The 10,814-nt window shown below is 42.4% G+C and overlaps 1 protein-coding gene across 1 annotated transcript; it reads right to left on the bottom strand.

The window, feature by feature from the left end:
* Nucleotides 1–3,987: 3,987 nt before the first annotated feature.
* LOC146252062 (cadherin-like protein 26) lies at nucleotides 3,988–9,912 on the bottom strand. Its single transcript, XM_084681444.1, has 15 exons — nucleotides 9,907–9,912; nucleotides 8,879–9,001; nucleotides 8,548–8,712; nucleotides 8,270–8,417; nucleotides 7,987–8,171; nucleotides 7,486–7,617; nucleotides 7,205–7,387; nucleotides 6,777–7,072; nucleotides 6,528–6,670; nucleotides 6,197–6,421; nucleotides 5,771–5,983; nucleotides 5,447–5,568; nucleotides 5,148–5,336; nucleotides 4,923–4,997; nucleotides 3,988–4,794 (listed from the first exon to the last, which is right to left on the bottom strand). The coding sequence occupies exons 1-15, from the start codon at nucleotides 9,910–9,912 to the stop codon at nucleotides 4,555–4,557; spliced, it is 2,445 nt and encodes an 814-aa protein (XP_084537570.1). The 3' UTR covers nucleotides 3,988–4,554.
* Nucleotides 9,913–10,814: the final 902 nt, after the last annotated feature.

The following is a 10,814-nucleotide window of genomic DNA, read 5'->3' as shown; positions in this document are numbered from 1 at the left end:
CTGTCATACAGTAATCAATCACATTCTTAACAGTCAACTGCCAAAGTAAAAACATGTTTTAGGAAATAACCCGTGAAGTGAAGCTCCCACCTAGTTGTCGTGTTTACATTCATACACTCCTGTCAAAACCATGACGTGTTGTGGCAAGGATTGATAAAAGGTTAAACAATATAAAGGGAAAGCAAAGAAGCCTGAGCTTCCTAGCTTCTTACTGAGAGCATTTGATCAGTGCACCGCATCCATCAATTTTAAGCCTTCTGATAATTTTGGGTGGTTCAAATGAGGTCCTGGATCATGACTTCCCTTGTTTTGGCTAGGTGACAATCCCTTTTCCAGAGAAGGGCGTACGTAAGATCAAGATTACGTAATCCTGATTACACCATCACATTTTTGGGGATCGGCCGAAAACCGAATCCACTGGTTAAGTAGGGTGACCTATTGCATGGCGCACCTTGACCATGTGAATGCCTACAAATGTCACATATGAAATGACACAACGGAACGTAAGGGGGATACACTGTCTAAAATGTAAGGGCGTAATAATTAGTTTGTGAAAGACCCAGAGAAACACAAACATCAGACGAGACAAAATCCCGGACGTTTTTGGAATCCCTGATGGAAGCATTTTTTAGGTCTCGAAAAGAAAGCCTATATGTCCGGGTAAAAGAGGACGTCTGGTCCCTACAAGCGGAACCAGAATTTCAGAGCATTAGCAACATTAGCAACAACATTAGCAAGCCAAAACACTTCCTAGCATGTGTATTGACAGGGAGAGACCAGTCGAGGACTCGAGTCTCGAGAGAAAAAAGGAAGTGATAAGTGCCCTAAGCACTAAGCTATCTCTGGTCGTACGATAAATATGACGTCATTGACATTTTAAACGACTTTTTAAGACAAAAAAAGTGACTTTAAAAAACATATAACACCCAGCAGTGTGTATTTTTTTGCCTCCCCTTTCGAATTTCACATTCAAATTACTAAACAAAAACGTATATCCTGAGAAAAGTGGATTTTGAGGAGTATAGCTCCATAGACCTCCATTCATTCTGCACCAGACCGTTAGCGCCCTAATATGGAACTAGGGTGGAACTACAACCAGTTCAGACGTTTCCCGAGAGTGGCAGTTCTCCCCTATTAAATATTCTCTGCTACAGCTCAACACATGGATTTATTTTAAATTTTTGATTGGGACAGCCCGTGGACCGGTTGTGGGCTACAATGTAGGCTACAATGCCCATTGCCCAGGTCTGCCGTAACTGATTCTCTGGTACTCGTAAGGGTCGTAATTTCAATCACGCAGCACGGAGCCAGAGAATGTCCAGAGAATGTCGAGAACTGCCACTCTCTGGAAACTTCCGGGTTCTGAACTGGTTGAAGTTCCATGTGAGGGTGCTAACGAGCCAGTGCAGAATGAATGGAGGTTTATGTAGCGGTACCCCTCAAAATCCACTTTTCTCAGGATATATATTTTTGTCTAGTAATTTGAATTCTGAATTCGAAAGGGGAGGCAAAAAAAATACACACTGCTGGCTGTTAGATTGTTTTAAAGTCACCTTTCTGTTCAAAAAAGCTTTTGAATGTCATTGACGTCATACATATCGTCCAGACCCTTACAAAAAAGAAGTATACTTCAAGTTTATTTTGTAAGTATACTTAGTATAAAAAGTATACTATTATCATGTTACTTAAAGTATACTAGCAGTGTACTTATTTATATACTTTTTTTGTACTAATTAAACTGAATTGGCCCACTTTTTAGGTCATTTAGTACACTTTAAAGTACACTTGTGGTGTATTTCAAGGTTTACTTTTGAATACTGCAAAGTAGCTTGTGTAGTGCACTTTCAGTTCATCAAGTATACTTCCTCAAGTACTTCAAAGTATACTTTGGAATACTCTAAAGTAGCCTGTGTAGTACACTTTCAGTTCATCAAGTATACTTCCTAAAGTACTTCTAAGTATACTTTAAACGTTAACAAGTAAACTTCTAAATGTAATTTTACTATTATTTATTAAAGTATTTAAATGTTTGTGGGCCCCTCAAACGCCTCAAATCTTAATCACTTTGTGAGAACGGGGCCCTCATAATAGTTTACTGCAGACTCGTAGCTTCTTGCTACATGTTCTCAATATATCTTGAATCCAACTGTTCTTATCAAATGTAAGAGTCATTTAACTCATGGTTACAATGGTAAACCAGCACAACAATGACAATTACCACGCAACAAAACTCTACATTCTAAGCAGACACATTTAAAAGAAGAAGAAATTCATGAAGTTACATTTGTATTTCGAACAAACGGCAAACTTATCAGCAAATTTTAACACTATTTACCGCCTTGCATCATGGGAATTGACTAGCCAATGAGCCACACTATCTCCATTATTTCACGTCGTTATTTCATTCTTCAGTCAGTTTGACAGTATAACCTTCAAATTCTCAAGTAGCTTTTTCGTTTTTTTCCAGTAATACTCCAATTGATAATTATTAGTATAAGAGTATAGGGTTTCAGAATGTTTTAGCAGTAATTAAGTTTACAGCTTCAGTAACAAAAAAAAGATTCAATGTGCAATGAATTAGATTTTCATAGACATGAATAATTAGAATGAGATGGATCTAGAAAATGTAACCTGTAATGTACTTTAAAATTATTTTGACTGTTTTTGCTGTATAATAATAGAAAACATACATCCTACTCCAGAAAAAAAATGTATACCATTTTCTGTCCAAGTGAGGTGGTGTACAGAGAGAAGAGGAGGGGTCCAAGAACGGAGCCCTGTGGGACACCAGTGGAGAGCTGGCGAGGGTCTGACAGTTTGCCTCCCCAGGAGACGTGGTAGGATCTTCCCGACAGGTAGGTTGAGATCCACTGGAGTGCAGTGCCAGTGATGCCCATATCAGAAAGTCTGGAGAGCAGGATCTGGTGGTTAACCGTATCAAACGCTGCAGAAAGGTCCATCAGAATGATGACGGATGACCTGGAAGCCGCTGTGGCAGACTGGGGGGCAGTGGTGACTGAAAGGAGGGCAGTCTCTGTGGAGTGGCCCGATTGGCTGGTGGCGCTTGAAGCTTGCTTGACGGCAAGCTCTGGTTACTTCCACTTTCTCTCCATGCATTGAAATACAGCTGACAGGCTCTCCCTGTCCATAGGCCTACACATGCTAGAAAGAGTTTTGGCTTGCTAATGTTGTTGCTAATGTTGCTAATGCTCTGACATTCTTGTTCTGCTTCGGATGCCATCAAACGGGATCTCTGGTTGTAGTCAGTCCTTCACTAACCATAACTAACAATCAGCATTCGTTAGCAGAATGCTAGCGTGTTATGGGCAACAACAACTTACCCTGTAAGAAATCAAAAGGACATATGTACTCGTTCATTCAAATTTTGACCTGTACCATGTTGAACATGCAAAAACTACCATCAAATCTGAGATTTATCATCGACAATCAGGCGAAAAAGACAAATTTAGCCGTTTAGCTCCATAGACTCCCATTCATTTTGCACTCGACCGCGATCACTCCCAGAGGAACTCTGGTGGAACTGCAACAAAATTCGGTAAAATAGGGATTAATAGGGAGTGGGCAGGCTCTCCTTAAACAGGCTCTGACGGAGCAGTGTAGGCCGACAGGAATATCTGGACCACAACCAATCAGAGGCAAACACCCGCCCCATACCTGTCTCTGATTGGTTTAGACCACGATATGACACGAGTCTGAGTATCTCGTTCGTGGAGAGGCAACGGATGCGAGAAAGGTTATGTGCACCAGTGCGACAGTGCAACATTTTAGTCCCACCCTTACAAATTTTGTTTGCAGTCTAGAGCCCTGCATGACCACATCAGGAACATTCTTGTCTGCATTAACACAATAAAAATTCCCTTAGCACCCTGCATATTCAATTCTTTCATTTGAGCTTTACCTTAAACCCCTTAGCAAAATAGTCTACTGTAACTGTAAAGTTTAACCTGCTAAGAAGACACTCCATCCTTAATAGTCAACAACAACTTTTTAACAAGTAATTTATATGACAATTCCTGTACATAAACCTTTGGTTTGTGGTATCGGTCACCTCAGGGCCAGCCCAAACCTTTATGGGGCCTTAAGCAAAATTGATTTGGGGGCCCCTCGGCATCGCTTATCGTTGCCGATAAAAAAAAATGAATATATACATTTTTACATAATAAATTAAACTGTAATTTCCTTTGCTCTTGATGGCCCTCTGGTAGCTACAGGGGCCCTAAGCAGCCGCTAGGTTCGCTTATGCCTTGGACCGGCCCTGGGTCACCTGCCAAATGCCACAGAACAATAAGACCACCATAGTAGTCACTCACTCAATAGTCACTTAATCTCTATCCATTTTATCCAGCATAATTATTATTTTTTGACTAAAGGTCCAATAAACACAATAATAACAAAACAACAGAATTTCCTGGATATAAGTTGATGTGTCAGGCATCACAGGGTTAACAGTCATCAGTTTTACTGATTAATATTTATGTTGAACATAAAGCTCATTAACATCCAGTACAGTTTCTAGCGTACAACACAAGCTGGCTAAGATGCTTCCAAAGAGGAGGAGAGGGCAGTCCAGGATGAGTTGAGCTTAGCCGTACAAAGAGAGGCCAGGGTGTTGAACCTGGGCCCTAGGTGTAGCAGCATGTCTGTGTTGAAGGGGCTCTCAGGGATGGAGATGGAATCCAGCTGGGAGCTGGTCTCTGGGTCCCCCTCTTCTGCATAGGGGTGGGGGGAGTAGTCACTGAGCTCATTCTCTTGCATCTGGAGTCTATACGTCCTCTGTAGTGAGGGAGAAGAGGTTTGGGAAGGTAAAGTGCAGAAGATCGTTTTTAGCGTACATATTGGAGGAAATAGTCCCCCCATTTTTATGTTTAACTGATTAGCACTAAGTACGTAAGTTTACCTACCTTGTGGAGTACAGGGAGCAGAGCATCATATGTGGCCAGATAAGAATCCTCAGACCAATATTGACTTCTTACATTCTTGTGGGGAAACAAAGTGTCAGTAATACGCAAAGCTCTTAATACGTACAGTACATACAGTACATAACTGGACCAGTGGTCTGTTTTGTTGAATGTAACAGGTAGAATAAGAAGTGAATAGGACAACCCTAAATAAAGGTAGATACTAACTTTGTTCAATGTAGTTGACTGTACCCAGTGGAAGGAGCCTTGTTGTCTTCCTAGACCTGGTCGGTACACTGAAGCCCTAAGCAGATTTGAGCTCTGAGACCCCAGCTCAGCTCCCGCTGCCGTACGTGTTTTACAATTGTTGTGAGTCACTGCTGTTATTGCAGGGATTTGCAGAGGAAGGAGGGGTACCTAGCAACACAATTTTCAATATCCCTTAATGCTGCGTGTCTTGGAGAACATGTCATTCTATCTGGGCCTATCACATTTAGCACTGGGTGATGGTCAGAGCATGGCCTTACCACACAGTCACTTCCTGGTGTTTCAATGTATGATTTCATTATGTTGCCTGAGCTTTCTTCTAGTAGGATGGGCCTCATCTCACCCTCACAGGACAGCATGAGGGCAAGCAGCAGGACAAATACTGGGGAGAACAACAAAGAGCAGTAAAGCAGGAGTGATACAATATCTCTTTCCTGTATTACTGTAACACCGGTGGTACAGTAGATAAACGATCTGCGTGTAGGATCTCTATGTAGCAGGTCAGCCTGTCAAGTGTCAGTCATTCAGGGAATGGCTCAATGTAAAGACCAGACCACAACCAGTTTGTTGTGTCTGCTACCTACCCAGCAGCAGGAGGGCCAAGAGTATCCCGATGGCTGTTCCACCGCCCAGCTGTGTGGACCTGTGGACGTTACATTGTTGTATTTGGGAGCACTCACACACCGTGACTGACAGGTTGTGGACAGCTTGCTGTCCCTGGAGATCAAAGACCCTTAGCTTCAGTTCATGATACCCAGCATGCACTGTGGTCTCCTTCACTAGGCTCACCGTGTAGCCTGCACAGGAGGAAGGAGGGAGAGAGGAAGAGAGAAAGAGAGATCGCCAAAGACAAAGAGAGAGGATGAGAGGACAAATTACGAAGGAGGACCTCTATAGAGCTCCTATAAGACCTCCATGAGTACCATAGCAGGGCAGTTAATAGCATGTTGTCTGTACTGATGTGAATGAGACATATGTAGTTAGTAGGAGGTTTCAGAGGAGGTCCTCACCATTGTTGGGTTCGAGCTTCCACTTGTCCTGGACATCCCCCTCAAGCTGGAAGTGGAAGGGCCCACTGTAGGGGTCTCCATCCAGATCCAAGGCAGTGATGTTGGTAACAGAGGCCTGGTCTGACAGACACATGTCCATGCTCGTCCTCTCCAGAAAAGGGGTATTATCATTCTGGTCATTTAGGTGGATGTTGAGGGTTCCAGTTCCAGTCATGGGTGGCTTACCTGTCAATCACAACACCTCAATCTCAGATGATATGTTGCATTTTATAGTCTTACTGGATGTATCAAACTAGTTATGTTAAAATATATTGTTTTGTCTGTTACTTGCCTGAGTCAACAGCATAGAGAGTCACTTTGTAGTGACCATTGATGACGTTGGGGGCCTCTCTGTCTAATATCTTGGCTGTGGTTATGGTTCCAGACTTTGAATCCACTTTGACCCACTCATTTAGATCCTCTCCCTTCATGTACCTATGATACATACAATACATACTGTATGTGGGGCTTTCACAGCATTGTTTTCAGGGAGTTTGGCCCATCACAGCGCATGATAACAGTAAATAAGAAAGAGCCTCACAGCAAGGTGTTGTCGTAGCTGTGGTCCAGGTCTTTGGCTGTGAACACCTCCAGACTCAATCCTACCGGCATGTTCTCATCCACCGTAATGTTTTTGACATCAGGAGTGAAGAAAGGAGGCTCATTTACATCCTCCACGGTCACCACCACCTGGCGGATGGCTGGGACATCTCCAGTGGTAACCACATCCCATAAACCTTTGACAGGACGACTTTTGACATGGCAAGTGTGGTAGGGCACCATGTTTGTCACACTGACAGAGAGGTTCCGCAGAGATCCCTTCTCATAGTCCAGGGCCTGTCAGAGTAGGGAATAAAGCGTTATTGAATTAAGATTTATACAGAAGTACTTTAATGTGATTTGCATTGATGTGTTTCTACTAAAAAATTGGGTACCACAGTCATATCTAGCTCAAAATAAGGAACAAACCTTATCAACCAACAGGACTCCTTCATTGCTCTGTGGGTCAGTGGTGATTCTGAAGTGGTTGCCTGTGTCTCCATGGATGGTGTACACCGCCCTCCATGCATCTGTACCTGGAGTGTCCTGGTCTGAAACTTGCAGTCGTAAAACTGGTACCTTCTCATCCCCCTCCTTCACTCTTCCTGAGCCCTTGAAAACCATGGCCAATACAGAAGCTCTGTTTGTCACAGAGAAAGGCCATGCACATTTCAACAACAAGAGCAGGAGAAGGGGACAGGAGAGCTCACTGTTTGTCCTGTGAAGACAGGCAGGTGGTTGTTTCCATCCTCTATGTTTATAATGATGGTGGAGGTGCTGGAGAGCTGAACCTTCTCTCCACGGTCCTTGGCCTCCACCAGGATGGTGTATTTTTGTGCTCTCTATGGGGGAAGACAGTTATCAGTCAAGGTATAACACAAACCTATTCTTAATATTTACGTTTCCATGTGTAACTGAGTTGGTTGAAGTCACTCATCAGGATAAACATTGCTTACGCCATCAAAGACCTAGCTTTTGGTGGCGTAGCTCGTTAACATATGTTTTTTATCCCTTTGTGGCCAAGATCGAGAAGAAGTAAGCTATACTGACCGGTCCTACCCCGGTGACTACACCTGTGAAAACACCTACGAAAACACCTGCGACCACACCTGTGACACTTTGAAACATACGACAAACATTCTCACATTGCTGTTTTGTGTAAATGAGTGGGATTAAGACTAGATGTTGACTAAATTAGAGTGCCCTCTCACCTCATGGTCAAGACATCCTTTAAACATGATTGTTCCAACTCGATTGTTCCCTGGGCCACTCTGCTCGATGTAGAACTCCAGGTCAATTGGCAGTGGGCTGACAGAAACAATCCTGAGGTCAAGTGTGCCATTGTTGGTCATGTATTTATCCTTATCTGATGCTAGCACCCCAGTTAGAAATGTATCTGGTGAGAAGAGGGGGCAAAAGAGGTGTAAATACAGATTTATTTTGAAAAAGTGTTACCCTAAATGTGTGTGTCTTGCTGAGAGTGATGTCTTGTACTCTGTGATGCGGACTCCTTTAGGTTGACAGTATAGGTTTCCTTTTCAAATCTAGGAGCATTGTCATTGATGTCCATCACCTCCACCTCCACCCCTAGTCTGGTGGTCACAACATTGTTGTTTTCTAAGACATGGGCCTCGAATATGAGCTGGAAATAAAGAGATGAAGAAGAATAAGATAAAATAATAAATTGCTATTTATTAAATATAATCCACCTAAATACTATTCATTGTTAATACCACACTTTACTTCTTACATTAATTAAGAATTCCTCTCACATTCAGTTGTTTATGCTTCTCGTAGTCCATCTTCTTATGAACCCAAATTTCACCGTGTGTGTCGATGGTCAAGGTTCCTTTTGGCTCCTCTGTTACTCCCTTGCCTTGTAGATTGGAAAAAACTGCAAACTGCTTTTTCTCTACCTGCTTTTTTTCAACCTCTATCTGAAAGAACACAAATGGTCTTTTAATTTTGTTTGGTTTGTGTTGTTTGTTTGTGTGTTTGTGTGTGTCTGAGGATGTGGACGTCTCTGTGTGTGTACTGTTCTGTACTTGAGTCTAAATGTGCAGGTCACACATCAGTCACTCAGTCAGTTTTGTCTGTACTCACTTTGCCCAGCAAATAAGGGAAAGGACCAGGATACTCCTCTGTAATCTGAAACGAATCTATGATCCAGTGTCTCTTCTTCCGGACCAGAGAGAGGGGAGGGGACGCACTGAGGATTCCCACACACTACACAACACAGCAGAGAAACAGATGTGTCAAGATCAACGTCTCCAACTGTCTTCTCTCCCTCATAGCAATGCAGGGGCCCTTCCAGAATAACCCCTGATATGAGAGAGGCCACTATTGTTAATTGACCAGATGTCTGGGAATGAACGTAACTTAGAGCAACTCTCGGAGAACCATGGAATAAACACTGACATCAGAATCACAATCAGAATCAACTTTATTGCCAAGTATGCCTACACATACAAAGAGTTTGTCTTGGTGACAGCTGCTTCCAGTACACAGACATAGATATGAATACAAATACATATAATAATAAAAAGCACATAGATAATAAAAAATACATCAATAGAAAATATTCTAAATAATGTGCACACACATACACACAAACCTACATACACACATACATGATGCAAATCTGTTTCCTGTTATATACATTGAAAAATACAAATCTTCTGTGACATGAAACCCAGATAACACTGTAGTTGGAGTAACGCGGAACAAAAAAAGTGTCCATCACTCCCACCTGACAGAACATTGCAATGCCTGCATTAAGTCCCAGGTAAACTTTGTCATTGATTGTTACAACCCCTTTTGACTAACATGGAGGAATGGTGGTGTGGGGAAAATGAAGCGATAATCATGTATCAAAATGTGATGTTCATTACATGGTTGTTACAGGGGAATAACAGTGGAACGATGAACAGGGCCAAAAAAAAAAGCAAATAACAAAAAACTGTCCTATCTACTAAACAAATAAACGTCCCTAGACTAAACATACAGTGGCAACTGTTCCTTACATAGTGTGTTATTAGAGGTTCGCTAGTGATGGAGTGTAAGCCCATGGGCAGCTTACCCATTCCAACCTGGTCAATACTGGTTTATTGAATAAATCAAATTAGACTTACCGGCATGAAATACACAGTTTCCTGGGATATAATACACTCAACACTCAAATACCCCAAAATTAAAGGGGGTGTTGAATGAAAGGATTGTCAAGAAGAAAGATCCACTGATAGTGTCGCTTTGGATGCTGCTGATCGGGTCCTTACCAGAGAGGTGAACAAGCTGATGGTTATGGTATTCATTTTGTATCCAGATGAGTGAAAATAATTGAGTCCACAGCATCTGTTACTTTGACCCAAGATACATCTGTATCACCCACTACTGAGTCACTACTGACCAAGCTTCCAGGTGCAGGCTTTTAAAATACTGTGTGGGCGGATTCAATGCCATAAACACCACACATTTTCACTGGAAGCTCAGGGTAGACCTTTGAACTGCAACAACACTGCTCACTCATTCTTCTTTTAACATCTGAAACTAGCATGAATATTCATTTTGAATATCCATTTTCGTAATAGAAAATGCTGAGTAACATTAGTGTGCAATGATTCAAGTGGTTTTGTGGGGGAGGGGTGGTGTACAATAAGATCATGCAATCCTAACATTGGAAAATTATATAGTATTGCAAATTGACCATGTGGAGAGAAATGCTGAGCTATTACACACATGGCAGATAGCATAGATTAATATATTGGCGCTTCAAAAGCCATTTTATTAGGGAGTGTTTACATTTGATAATTAATGAAGTCAGAGCTGAAAGCTCAAAGCAAAGTTAACTTATTGAAAGTTCACCAATCATTTTAAAGTGAATTCCCATTCCTTGCCTGGACTACACCCCCACCCCTGCCTGGACTACACCCCTACCCCTGCCTGGACTACACCCCTACCCCTGCCTGGACTACACCCCCACCCCTGCCTGGACTACACCCCCACCCCTGCCTGGACTGCATACCAACCCATGAATAACTGG

The sequence above is a fragment of the Hypomesus nipponensis genome, chromosome 18 (genome assembly GCF_054491055.1).
Source record: "Hypomesus nipponensis isolate SF chromosome 18, ASM5449105v1, whole genome shotgun sequence".
NCBI lineage: Eukaryota > Metazoa > Chordata > Actinopteri > Osmeriformes > Osmeridae > Hypomesus > Hypomesus nipponensis.
This window is presented reverse-complemented; position numbering and strand designations above follow the sequence as displayed.